This window comes from Cherax quadricarinatus, chromosome 66 (genome assembly GCF_038502225.1).
Source record: "Cherax quadricarinatus isolate ZL_2023a chromosome 66, ASM3850222v1, whole genome shotgun sequence".
NCBI classification, from domain to species: Eukaryota; Metazoa; Arthropoda; class Malacostraca; order Decapoda; family Parastacidae; genus Cherax; species Cherax quadricarinatus.
The window spans coordinates 13,851,673-13,866,526 of record NC_091357.1 but is presented as its reverse complement, the minus strand read 5'-3'; the positions used below and the strand labels follow the sequence as shown (position 1 = coordinate 13,866,526).

The 14,854-nt window shown below is 42.2% G+C and overlaps 1 protein-coding gene across 4 annotated transcripts in view; it reads left to right on the top strand.

Annotated features, from left to right (window-relative positions):
* Positions 1-13,919, top strand: part of LOC128704095 (mucin-2) — a 105,903-nt gene extending 91,984 nt beyond the window's left edge. For 3 of the 4 annotated variants that reach the window (XM_053799118.2, XM_053799119.2, XM_053799120.2), the window contains 4 exons: positions 153-232; positions 3,153-4,028; positions 5,387-7,536; positions 9,220-13,919. In XM_053799118.2, the coding sequence (XP_053655093.2) occupies positions 153-232; positions 3,153-4,028; positions 5,387-7,536; positions 9,220-10,997 (4,884 nt within the window). In that variant the 3' untranslated portion in view covers positions 10,998-13,919. The remainder of the gene's footprint in view (positions 1-152; positions 233-3,152; positions 4,029-5,386; positions 7,537-9,219) is intronic. The other variant, XM_053799121.2, reaches the window with a different exon arrangement.
* The last annotated feature ends 935 nt before the right edge of the window (positions 13,920-14,854 follow it).

The window sequence follows — 14,854 nt, the reverse complement described above, 5'->3', positions numbered from 1 at the left end:
AGCGCCATATGATTTTTGGTCACCACGAGGCGGGCCAAAACGACGTTGGTTCGAATCCTCGGCTAGCAGGTCTTGGCCTGTAAATGAGCCGAGAAAGAGCACCAGCTCTTAGCCTATTAACCGAACTGTTTAAATTTTCTCGTTATTTACAGGCCGAGCACCAATGGGGTCCTCCCCTGTGGGCAGGTCAACCAGAACTCAGGTCCAACCTGCCATGGAACACCACCCCGAGGTACCACAACTACCCACCATTTTATTAATTATTTGATTATTATTATTTACATTTATCTTCATTAAATGTCACTCTAGTTAATGTCATTATTTTTATCAATAAGAAAATCTGTATTATACGATGACACGTAATTATTCTTTTAGTTACTAATTAATTACTCATTCTGTATCAATTATACACTAATTTTAATTATTCATCTCCCTTAATTAGTCTTGTATCTTAATTACTATTCCATTTTCTTTATTTGTTTTAATTACTTATATATTTTCAACCTATATATTAATTAGTTCGGTATATTAAATGCTCATCTCTCTTAATTAGTCTGTCTTAATTGTGATTTTTAATTATTTATTTTTGAATGGTTCCTCTATGTTAATTTCTTTTTAATCTTAATTTCTCCTGTATCTTATTTATGCCGTTATCTCAATTACATTTTCATTTTAATTACTTCTCCATCTTAATTATGCCTCTGTTTTAGTTACTTCTCAACTTCAATTATTCCTATATCTTAATTACTTCTCTATCTTAATTACACTTTTGCTATATTCTTTTATCTTAATTACCCTACACTTCTATGAACAAAGGGCTAAAGAGCCTGATCTATTTTTACTTTGTATATAGAATTATGAATTAAAATTACACACACGCCCACAGCAGGACTCGAACCTGCAAACTCTGTATCAGAGTCCACAGTACTTTACCTGGTGCCCCGGGGTGTGAGGAAACATCGCCTAGCTCCAGCTAGGCGCCCATACTTGTCTGGGGACTGGCTCAGTGGTAGAGTACTGTGGACTCTGATACCGACTTTGCAGGTTCGAGTCCTGCTGTGGATGTAGAGACAAAGTCTGTAAATAATTTCTACTGTTTGCGAATTGTTAAGCATATATATATATATATATATATATATATATATATATATATATATATATATATATATATATATATATATAATGTCGTGCCGAATAGGCAGAACTTGCGATCTTGGCTTAAATAGCAACGCTCATCTTGCCATATAGGACAAACGAAAATTTGTGTATGCAATAATTTCGTCAAAATAATTTTGAACCTAACGAAAAAAAATATTTCACTGTGTTTGTTTAGTATTAAATTATTGTAAACAAATTAAAATATATTTAGTTGGGTTAGGCTAAAATAAATTGTTCTTGTTATAATAAGGTTAGGTAAGTTTTCTAAGTTCCTTTTGGTGCAAAATTATAAATTTTTACATTAACATTAATGAAAAAAATATGTCTTTAAACGTATATGAGAAAATTTTAGAAAGGATTTAATTTTAAATGAGTTCTTGCTAATTGACCAGTTTTTCATATTCGGCACGACATATATATATATATATATATATATATATATATATATATATATATATATATATATATATATATATATATATATTATATATATATATTATATATATATATATTATATATATATATATATTATATATATATATATATATATATATATATATATATATATTATATATATATATATATATATATAATATTATATATATATATATATATATATATATATATATATATATATATATATATATATATATATATATATATATATATATATATATGCAATACTGCGACCAGCCGGGACATTTAACCCGATTCTTGGGAACTTAACTAACCTCCCGACGCCTTACACCACTTATCGTGAGTTTGATTCCCAGCTTATCATAGTATTGTATTTACTTAAAAACCACTTTGTTCTGTGGATGCAAAAAATATAAAAGCATCAAGAATTGTATATATTTGCATATCTCCTGGACACTCAGACAACCTCTGGCTGTGTACTGTTACTTAACTGGCCTTGCGACAGCTTACCCAGCAATACAACTGGCAGGAAAGCTGATGCAAAACAACGTAAATATCCGTTTCCCATTCTTCCAGAAAGGAATTTTGCCTAATGGGGAATTATCCCCCATTATTTAGGTAGATTGAGAAGGGAGGGATCTGAAGTCTTAGCCAAGCCACTCTGGAAGTACGAACCTATCAATTTTCCACTACCATCGTCACCTTAAGGTGACCCAGTGTAAGAGAAAACACATGGAAGTTTTTAGCGACAGATTGTTTGGATATCTAAGAAACAACTAACTCTCAATCAAGAATTGAATTGTTCAACTATAAACAGCTGACTTTCCAATCTGTTGTAATACTGTATGCTGTATAGCCCTTGTGGCTTAGCGCTTCTTTTTGATTATAATAATAATGTAATACTGTATCCGTCAGACTTGGGAAAACTATTTTGGGAATGCCGTCATTGGTTGGGCAGCATTACGCTTGCGTTCTCAATGAAGCTGAGTGTCTGTAATAAATTACACTGTAACTACGCAATTAAAAATTAATGCTGTGCTCCACCCAAGACCTAAAGCTCATAAGTATAACTTCATCACAATTTAGAAATCAACATTTGTTTACTAATCAGAGTTGCATGTGACAGGTGCTTTGGCACCAACTCTGAACCCTGGTTTTTAATGGCGACTAATGCTTTTGGATGCAATATCATAATGCCAAGGATAAAAATAAAGGCATATGCTGCAAAACAAACTTTCATTGAGATAACATTTGTGTACAGCCTTATAAAGTCATAGCAAAAAGTTGTCCCAATAATAGTTTCTTTTGCAAATTGTCTCTTTGCCTTTAGACATAAGTTTTTTTTCACAAATCTCTGCCTTGTTATCCCTTCTAAGACTTGTTTGCCCATCCCTCAACTACTAACAATGCACGAGCTCTCTAAGCATGTACCTATGTTCCAAATAACGAATGTGGTTGTTAATTTGTTTAAACTAACTAGCAGAATAATCGAATAATTGCATGTGCTTGCCTAAAACTAAGAGACTGATCTCAAGTTATTTTGTGTTGTCTTAGAAGCATTTTGCAATTTCTTTCAGAATTTTTCCCTCGACTTCTGAAAGAGAAAGAAATTCTGAGGAGTTTCGCAACCACCTGTCAGCACCATCTGCATTTTTCACTCTTATTCCCTCCTCCCCACCATCACAGTCCCTTGCTGTTACTCATCAGGACGATGGTAACATATCTTCCTCCCTGCCCCTTCTACATTCTTTCTCTCCTTCCTCCTTTTTCTCTCTATCCTCTCTGCATGCCTCACATAGAATTCAATATGAGTTCTCGCTGGCTTCTCTCACCGCCCATCCTGGACCAATGCTCAAACATACGGTCGCAAAACGATCCTCCTTCCCTCCAAGTGTTGAATCGAACTCCTTTCAAGCAAAACGGAAATGGCCCTCTGCCCCTCCTAAATCAGAACCCAAAGATGGCACACAACCAGAGCCCACTGACGACTCACTCCCAGGGTATGACGACAACACACCCGTGAGACCCAGTGAAGGTACACTTCCAGGGTCTGATGACAACACACCCCTAAGGCCCAGTGATAAGACACTCCTAGGGTCTAACGATGACACACTTCCAGACCCCACAACACCTGCAAGTCAACACAGCACCTTGACTGCACCTGTGCTACATCGACGAATGTTACAACACCCCAGCAATGATAATCAGCATGTACACAGCCCAGCACAAACATCAGGTAGGAAACAGGTAGGCCACAGAGGCCTGAATTACAGACGGCTCAAACTACCCGGAGAGAGGTTTCCCTGGAGACGACCAAAACTACCTTCTGTGACAAAGTCATCCCCAAACCCTGACTCCCTACCAGACAACACAGATGGCACAGGTGCCATAGACGACCACGTCTCACCCACACCACAACGACGAGGCAACACTTCCAAAAGTAACATGGACAGGTAGGATAACAGGGGTACTTGGTATCTATATTACTAGTAGTGTGACCCATCTACACACACTCTCTGTAGGGGCCAGGCAAGGCATATGGATGCCTATTTAAACCTGCTCCCCCTGTTCATTTTCCAGTAAACAGGTTTGTTTCCAGGAAAAAAGGAGAGGAAAGAGTTATACCTTAGTTTTGGCCAGGCTTTGAAACAAAGCTCAGATAGGATAACAGATCTTAGTTTGTAAATGAACTGAGGTAGGATAACAGCTCTTAGCCTGTAAATGAAATGATGTAAGATAACTACTCTGAACCCGTGAAGACGACCTCTTAATAAACAAAGTCACACCTGCAGTTAACTCAATTATCCCTGATGAGTGACCACTATATCTTCTCCAGCCTAGAACATGGCAGAGGAGGCCATCATGGCAATATCTACCATTCTGGATTTAAAAACATTTTCTATATACCTTCCTTCTGCATGTTTCCTGCACATTCATTGTGTGTTCACTGCACGTTCTTCAAACTATGGCTACTCTTACATTCACGGAGAGTCATTCAAGTCTGTCATTATTTTTGTTATCTGTGTTATGAACAGGCTAACTGCACATGAGGGCTGCCTGTGCATCTCAAGCATAGTGCCACAAGAACCCATCCAAGACATATAGTCCATAAACCCAAGATAAGTGGTAATGAAATCACCAAACAAGTGATTTTTTAATCATTAATGAAACTGCAGCTGGCCGAGACTCGATCCCACATCACCTTGTCCCATCCCGTGGAAAGCAGGATAACGTTCCCAGTATTCAAACGGGAGTAGACTGAAATGGCCACGTATGCCATTGCAACATGAAGCAAGTCTAGTTCGCTAGGCTCATGTTGTTTGTAGGATTGATGGTGTAATGGTTAGAGCATCACGAATTTTATCCTGTTTCCTACAGGGCGGGACAAGGTGATGCAGGATTGAGTCTCGGCCAGCTGCAGTTTCGTTAATGATATGGGACACCACGAGAGTAGTTGTATTTTTTAATTACAGATAGATAATTATAAATATGCAATAATAGTGATGAAAATTTTCTTAGAAATTGCACAGATGTGAAATAAAAGGAAATGAAGGTAATGTAAAGATTATTATATATCGTATTAGTAATGTTCTTATCCCATTGTATTACTTAGATTGCTAATATATTCATAAAAAGTGCTAAACCTTTATGGACTATTAACACTGTAATTAAACCAGTCATCCATAGTGACAGACTGAGCACAGTGCCCAAATGAATTATTTTATGTACCCACAATATGGTGCCAAATGCAGTTTTTTTTTTGTACCCACAGTATGATACCAGATGTTATTATTCCATATACTACCTGCAGAACACTGAAGAACCAACAACCCACCAGCCGGCTTAACCACAGCCTGAGACTCCATCCGTACCGTGGCACCTACCCCTTCGAGTCAGAGGTCCGTGGGGAAGGCTACCATTCCAGGATTCGGTTTGACCCCTTTGGTAGTGGGGTGCCTCTAAAGGACCAACACGCACCTAGGAGCCAAACCTTCGGCAACTGGTCACCCCGCCCAGTTCCATCAGCTCAAGGAGAAGCATTTAGCCAGTTTCCTCCAGCAGACCGACCACCGCAACCCCCATCCTTCCCTCCTTCCCCTGCCCGACATCCAACACCTCCCTCCTTCCCTCCTGCCCCTCTTCAACACCCACAGCGCAGGAGGCCTGCATCCATGACTGCTTCCAGCTTTGCACATCAACTTCCTGGGTACCAGCATCCACCTATCAGAAAGCAGCCACACACATTTCCAGCAAGTTCTCATGTGTCTCCTCTGCATTCCTCTCTCACACCTCCTTCTCCTCCTCCTCCTCCTCCTCCTCCTCCTCCTCCTCCTCCTCAGCCTCCTTCCTCTGTTCCACCTCCTTCTCCTGCACCTCCTCCTTTTGCACCTTCTCCAGGCATGAGCTCTGCAAGACCATTTTTGCATCCCAGTAACCTGGCTGCTCTACTGGAAGGTGACAGTGTAGGTGACAGCTCTACACCTGACAGTCTCGATGATGGAATCCCACCTGCCAGCACTGATGGAATCCCACCTGCCAACACCAATGATGGAATCCCTCCTTCCAACACTGATGATGATATCCCACCTACCAACACTGATGATGGAATCCCACCTGCCAACACTGATGATGGAATCCCACCTGCCAACACTGAGGATGATATCCCACCTGCCAGTGAGGATGAGGGGGCCTTGTTCGCCAATGTGAATGATAACCACTCACCTGCCAGTCAACATGAAGGGACCTTGCCTACCAGTTCACATAATGATCATTACCCTGCTAATAATAATGGCCCCCCAACTGCTGATGACTATGATGTACCCCACACTGATGCTCCACTACTCCATGCTCCAGCTGGCTTTGATGCTGATAGAATTCATGTGGGTCCACAGGAAAGAGGACCTTCCAATTTCGAGTATGACTATCCAAGTATTCCTGTCTTCAATGACGGCCCGGAAAGAGAGGAGAGTGCAGACATTTTAGAACCACCAAGCCAAGACAGTGAGCAGCAGCCACCGGTGGGTCCTGGCAAATCCATCAAATCACAGTCATACAGTAACGACCGCCTTTCTCTGATAAACACCAGGGAAGAAAAGCTTTCCACTTTGCCTCCACCTCCACCTATACCTCCTCCTCCACCTCATCCTTTATCCCCAGCAACTTCGGCTGACTCCCAAAACTCATCTCTACATGAACATGACACCGGGACAGCTGCTGCTGTACAAGATGACATGATCGAGATGTCGTCCGGGGACTATGGCAATGATTACTATGACAAGCTTTACGATGAGTTTCTAGACATGTACTATGACTACGATGAGTCGTTATCGCCTACAACTTCTGCGATGCCAGAGGCAGATGTGATGCACCAGCCCTCACAGCCCCCACCTTTAAGTAACCTGACCAGTGAAAGTCATGCAACACACATCCCCTCTACAATAGCGATGCCTTCATCGCCTTCCCCAACCACTATAGCTCCAGCAACAGCACCATCATCAACTTCGACATCTACTACTACCCCTACATCAGTGACAACACCAACACCAACTACCATAACTACCACCACCACCACCACTGCTGCACTTCCTTCTACAACATTACCCCCAACCACCACCACCAGCACTACAAGTTCTACTACTAGTACTCCTGCAACTTCCACTACTAGTACTACTACAACTTCTACTAGTACTACCACGACAACTACAGCAGCTACAACAAGTACAATCCCTTCTACAACTATAAGTTCAACAGCCCCAATCAACAAAGCATCTGCAGAACCTGGTGAGGGGAAATTTTCAAACAGTACAAAAGAGGTGCATCCAGCAGAAGTGGAAAAAGGCTCATTCATAAGTATGGGGAGCGAGGAACAGCCTCTGGGTAGTGACTCTGCAGGCAGTCAACGGGTCCCCAAGCAAGAGACTCACCGTCCCATCGTCAGGGATCCACCATTCTCAAGATTTGGTAATATTAAATACACTTTTATTGGGACAATGCTTCGTGCTAAGGAGGGCTTCTATAAGTCATTCAGAGGTGTACATCCAACACATGTAAATACTTTTGGAAGATAAGGTGGAAAGTTAAGTGGAGTGTGTAAAGTGGGTGAAGCCATAGGTTTGAAGGTGAGGGTCTAGAAATTGATGCTAGACTGCAATGTCACCCGATCAGAATTGTTGATTTGTTGATGTGGGTAATGTAAGGTCAGGTTCCTGGGTCGGGAGTCAGGATATCTCTGCTGGGGTTGAGTGGGTATATCACCTGGTCACGAGTCGGTAACTGTCCACACAAGTACCTGGAGTTTACCTGGAGAGAGTTCCGGGGGTCAACGCCCCCGCGGCCCGGTCTGTGACCAGGCCTCCTGGTGGATCAGAGCCTGATCAACCAGGCTGTTGCTGCTGGCTGCACGCAAACCAACGTACGAGCCACAGCCCGGCTGGTCAGGAACTACAGAACAAAAACACGGTGCCTTAAACTTGCAAAACTATTAGTGCAGCTCATATAGTTACTGTCTCACGACCAGGTGATATCCCAGCACACACCCTGCCACCGACTCATAGACCTGACCTACCTAACTGGGGTCTACCTGGAGGGTGTTCCAGGGGTACTGCATTACACACATCACTAATTCCTGATCAGATGGCATCACCAGCCTACCACCAGTTGCCGGATCCTTACCTAGAAATCTGAGATCTGATCCCCTTTACACACTCCATTTAACTTTCCTCCTTACATTCTAAGTATATATGTGTGTGGGATGTACACCTCCATGATTTAAAAAAAAAAGAAAACTCCCCTTGGAATGAAATGTCACAATAAACTCTTGTAATCTGACGTATGTTTGTCTTCCTGTTCATAATACGGCCTTCACCCATCATTGTCTTATATCTTGAATTAATATCCGAGGCTTAGGTGCAAAACAAATATTTTTACCACAACAATGTTTACATTAGAAAACTAATCTGTAACTTACTGGATCTTTGGGCTGTGATAGGATCCCACTGTTACCTCAAATAACTTATTTTTACATGACTATTTTTGCCAAAATAAGGACAGGGTATCATTTTTTATTTGATGCTACAGTCCTCTCAGTACAACTGGAGGAGGAAAAAACTCTTTAACCTCTAAGACTAGGTAAATTATATGGTTAAAATAGCTTTAATATATGTGGCACAGTGGTCTCGTTCTGGTCTTCTGTCCAAAGATTCAGCAATTTGAGGCCTCTGAGATTCCGTCCTCCTCATATTGTCACATTGAGGTAAAAATTCAGCTTATAATTGGTGTTACCTTTGAGCAACCATAATTTGCAGGGATCATGTAGTATTAACAGTATGTGAACTCACTAATTTAAAGCTACTGGAGTCAAGTGTCGGCTCCTTACGACTTTCTCATGAGTTCTTTCAAGATATGCTTGCATACCTATGTGCATGCATATGCCTGGAAAAACTATAGCTAGCCTTTTCATTTTAAATTTGTTATTAAGCTTGTATTAACATTACAAACGAAGATTTTTAGGAATGCTGTTCTAGTTGGGCTTTGGTTTCAACTTCATATACTCAGTTGATCAGGGGTGGAAACACCATTAAGTAAAAAATTAAAAATACAAATTTGTAAGTAAATGTGTGACTCACTGTTATTGTTTATTTCCAGAATCGACGAGTTCAGGGCCTCCCATCAGCCTGTCGGAGATCATGCAGGGGATGGGCATGACACTGCCTCAGTTCCTGGTGGCTCTGAAGGCTCACGGCCTCACCATGAAGACCTTCACTACTAGCCTTCAAGCCAGGGCGCTCACAAAGCGAGAATTCAGGAATGTTAAAGGTGACATGAATTCACTTCTCAGCATGCTGAAGGAAGATACCAATATAGCAGCCAGTGAAGGCAGCAATGGAGACTTAGAGGATAAAGGTGTATCGAAAGATGAGGGTCAATCGATGGAGGAGAAACAGCCAGGTGAGGTAAAATTGATGGATGATGGAAAATTGATGGCTGAAGGAAAATCGACTGATGATCTGAAATCGACAGATGAGGGAAAATCAGCAGATGATGGGAGAGCAACAGTTGACGTGAAAATGACGAATAACTCGAAAGTAATGGAGGAAAGGAAATCAATGAATGACACAAAAACAACAAATGAAGAAACATCTACAGATGAGGGGGAAAATATAGAAGAAAAACAAGTGAGCCTCATTCCTTACTGGCTCACCCATAGGCCTACTTGGAAACCATCAACTACAACTACTACAACTACAACAACCACAACAACCACCCCACAGCCCCTTTCTTCGGCTCCAACTCCTAAAATATTTGGCTTTCGACCTGGTGGAATACCACAATTTTCTGTAGCACAACATGAGAAAACTCTTAATGTTACAAAAGAGGCAGATGAAGACACAGAAGAGAAGGGAAAAGCTCCAATCCCCATTAAGATGGACATGGCAGCCATCATGAAGGAGAAAGGCCTGAGTGCCTCAGACATTCTCCATGATTTAGGTTCGCTTTTCACAATGGCTGACCAGGATGTTACACCTGATGCTGGAGTCACTACCATTGTGGCTGACAAGGAAGCCGAGCCTGACTCAGGTGCCAAATCCACTGCAACTGAAAATGAAGCCAAGTCTGAAGATGGAATGTCTATCAGTGTAACTGACACCAGTTCTACACAGAATAAAAAGCCAATAAACCTTGAAACAACGATCCCAGAAACCAAGGAGACAGATAACAGTAAAAACAGCGAGAGCGAAAGGTCTAAGCTACCAGTCTCTCCTGTGACTCTGAGGCCCTACAACCCTTCAGGGGGTTCTGAGAGGTACCGACCCCGTCCTTACCGCCCGCTGGGGGAGGGAGGAGGATGGGATGGAGGTTCTCACCGGAGTATAATCACTAACAGACACCAGACAACTCAAAGGACGACGCTCTTCCCACCCTATCAACCACCGCCCTTGAAAACGACCAGCGAATTATCGTCTGTGCTCTCTGTATTGCACAACTCAACGACGACTTCAAATGGCTATGACATCACTTTTGATCTGATGGAAGGTGGTGTGCCCATAGGAACCCACTTGGGCCAGGATTACCGGTCTCGATACCCGCATGACGGCTACCACCCAGTTCATGACAATGACCCCGACTCCCTCAATATGTCGACCAAGAGCGCCATCATGGCAGCCTCCATCTTGGGAGGAGTGGCCTTGTGTGTTTTTCTGGCCATTTTCGTAGTGGTGATGTACCGCGGGCGTTCCCGCCTCCGTCGCCTGCCCCTCTCCCTATCCCTCTCCAGCGACGCCTCCTCTTCTTCCACTCCGCCCATATACTCCACTAGGTTCAGCGGTGGCAAGGGACCCCACAAGACCTCAGGTTTCTGGGGAACGCTCAAGAAACGTTTCGACCCATACTCGTTAAGTCCCACTCCCACCGTCATGACCTGAGTTTCGCCAACAGCGCACACTCAGTTACACCCATTTGAAAGAAAAATCAGCTGCTGCCCACAACATTTATCTAGTTGCACCCAGTTGAAAAAATAGTCAACTGCAGCCCCTTAACACTCACCCAGTTGCAAAAACTTTCTCTACACCCACTTCAAGCCTCTGGTTGGAAGAATTTCCTTCTGAGCTCAGTTTTGTGGTATGATCCTTTGACAGTGGGCTGCCTTGACTGTGCTAGTATCAAGGTGGGTATATAAAGTTCATTAGTGTGTGTGTATCTCGGTGTATCAAACTCAATGACTTGTGGACAATACCTTCGAAAGTGATCATCCTGTATGGATCATTCTGTGCAAGAAGGGTAGAGACTCGATTCTTCGCTCATTTCGTTACTCACAATTAATCAAATGAGATTTCCTGTCAGAATACAACAATTATTTAAGCAGTGGTCCATTCTTGGGAGAGGTGTCCCAGGCGCTGTTGTGTGTATTAGACCATTTGAATTTTGCAAAATTAAGTGTGAGCTCGTGATCCCACCTCATTAGCTCTTTTGAAAGGCATTAATTGATTTTGGCCTCTTGGACCTTATTGTACCTAATATTGAAACTATACTGAATTTGTATGAAAGTGTTTGTGGGTATGCCAGTGATGGCTCACGGAGCCAACCTTAACAGAACTTTTAAAAGTGATTATCAGAAGTTTCTCGACTGCTGCTCTCCATTTAAGTCACTCCGGTTGCAGACTTTGTAGTTACTCGACAATATTTGTCCAAACTGTGCATGGAAAATTATAAACGCTATTATTTGTCTATATATGACTATGTCTCGTGTAAGTGTTTATACTTAGTCTTGACGCCCATGTTTCTCTGATCGTGTTATTTATTATCAGACATTCATTATGAGAAATGTCCTTCCGTGAGTATGTCTTCCAGAGGGTTATAATACGTTTTAAAAAGTTTTCTTTATCTCCGACTTTCCAGTATCATGTACGTGTGTTATGTACGTTATTGTGCTTGCAGATGAAAGTGCATTATGGCAGCTGCTCCGCCTATACTACTTTGGAAGCACGCAACTTGCAAATGCCAAAGTATTCAGCGTTGTTATAGCGTGTGTGTGTGCATGTGTGTGTGTGTGTGTGTGTGTGTGTGTGTGTGTGTGTGTGTGTGTGTGTGTGTGTGTGTGTGTGTGTGTGTGTGTGTGTGTGTGTAATTACCTATTTAATTTGCGGAGGTTATGCTCCAGGTCTTGGTTCTGCTTAAATGTTTGTGTGGTTGGTGGTGCAGAAGGAGATAGTCTTCAGGGTGTAGCTCCAGGACATGTCTCCAGAGCATGGCTCCAGAGGGTGCCTCCAGGGCATGGCTCCAGAGCATGGCTCCAGAGCATGGCTGCAGGGCATGGCTCCAGGGCATAGCTCCAGGGCCTGGCTCCAGGGCGTTGCTGTGGTTGGTGGGTGTGTGGTTGGTGGTGCAGAAGGAAATAATCTCCAGGGTGTGGCTCCAGGACATGGCTCCAGAGCATGACTCCAGGGCTTGGCTCCAGGGCTTGGCTCTAGGGCATGGCTCCCGGGCGTGGCTCCAGGGCGTGGCTCCAGGGCGTGGCTCCAGGGCGTTGCTCCAACATAGCGCAAGACTAAATTCATTGCTGTTACCAAGTGCGCAGAGGCATCCAGAAAGTCTTCCGTCATCACTAGTGAGAAACGTAACACTAGCCATCCAAATCAGGTCCCTCCCCTTATCTAAGGATATTATCAATATAAGACTTTTAAACCTAAATCTTATTTAAATATCAAGACATTTTATATAAATACCTGACATTGCGTAGAAAACAAAAGTTATGTAACTGTGTGGAACGATGGAGGTTTGACGCTGTATCGGGTGATCGAAGCCTCGCTCCCTCCATTACCAGTGGGACCATCTGACTATGTTGTTTTAGTAGTAAGCGATGCAGCTTCATCCTAACACATGCGATACACAAGAGTCTCCATGAAGCATGAATAACTCTTTAACAAGACAACGCTACGAAAAGTTTGTATGTAGAGTCGTAGACAATCGTAACAATGGCTTCATTACTTACTGAAACATGGCACCTAGCAGGAATTTTGAGTAATGACAGATTGCAATTGTAATTATGTAACTTTAACGTTAGCAGCTCGATCCTCATCTCAGGGAAGGAACTCCTCGCTCTTCCTGACGAGAGCCGCAAATGTGACCTTGTGAATACGTCAGGTATCTCTTACTACGTCAGTTGGGGTTATAGGGTAAAGAAATAGCCATCACAACCCGTCCTCCGATCAGACCCATGTTTATACACGATTTTATTCATGGTATTATTTAAAAGTTATTCGTCCAGGACTCATTGGTTGTATAACGAGGTTTCTACTGCTACAGCACACTAGTGTTATATTTTTTCAAGGGTGGAAAACCCGAACCGATAGGCTAGCGGTTGCTTAACCTCCGAGTTCGGCATCCCCTGCATCAGGAGATATTTCCCCAGACGAACAACAATATCATCAGACGTTATAATGTAACCAGAGAGTGTATACCCGGTGGACGCTAGTGCTACTAAGACTGAAAATATCTAACTTCTAACTTCTTAAGAGAATCTGTCTAATGCTATTAAAAGCAAACGGTTCTGGGTGCCAAGGGGTGTCTGGCGAACTTAGACATTGATGGCGGCTTGTACGAAGCCGTGTGTGTGTGACAGGGAAACCCAGAACTCTTCAGTGCCTCAATGGTCTTATTTCTACATTACAGCAGACTCACCTTCGCCATATTTTCCCTTACCAACAGTAACATGTTTTATGGTATCAGCCTTGAGTAACAACAGAGTGTTTGTATACCATCGTGTGGGTGGATGGTGCTTACACCAAGCTATAAAATACTCTTACTAGTGTATTTATTGTTGACAGGAATAAAAAATACTGCCTATACCCTGCGTTTTCTTTCTCCTTGTGTACTACTATCTAACGACCTCCACCTCTGACAACACCTGCTTGTGACAACTGCTCGTGACAACACCTGCAAGCACTCTCAACGCTCTAGCAACTCTGAGAAATTTCCTTCTAAAGCAATGCACTATCTTCCTCATTTTTTAAACATTTATCTCTCACTCTTTTCGTGTCAGAGGTTATACAGCGACTCAGGAGCGTAATATAGTGTTTAACGCCATATGGTGTCTGACACCATAATATTGTGCCTAGTACCATAATATAGTGTCTAGTACCAATAATTGTATATGTAGTATCGTTATGTAGTGTCTACCACCATTACACAGTATATGTCAATAGTATAGTGACTAACACTATCATGGTGAAGTAATTCGATTAATTAGCCCTCACCACTATTGAATAATGGTCTGAAGAGTGGAATGTTTGTTAATTATTAACTCAAGGGGAGTAATAACCCCAGGAATATTGATATACTCCAGGACAGGGATCCCCAAAGTGGTCAATATAGACCCCTAAGGGTTGATGGGACTAATGAAGGGGTCTATAAATGGTTGGGGGGTCAAAAGGGGGTCAGTAAATATCTGGGGACGAGCTTTGCGTTGTGCATCTGTGACCGTCCATCCTCCCCCTTAATTCTTTCAGATCTCTTGTCCCTCTCTCATCTCTCTTGTCCCTCTCTCATCTCTCTTGTCCCTCTCTCATCTCTCTTGTCCCTCTCTCATCTCTCTTGTCCCTCTCTCATCTCTCTTGTAGTATTCCTGTTCACTTCTATTCAACAATTTCAGTAAAAAAGAGTTATGTTAAATCTTACATTTTCACAATTTAAATATTACCTATTTTTATATGAAATTATTATTATTAGTAGTAGTAGTACTATTAAAGTGCTATTTATTAAATTATTTATATATAATAAATGT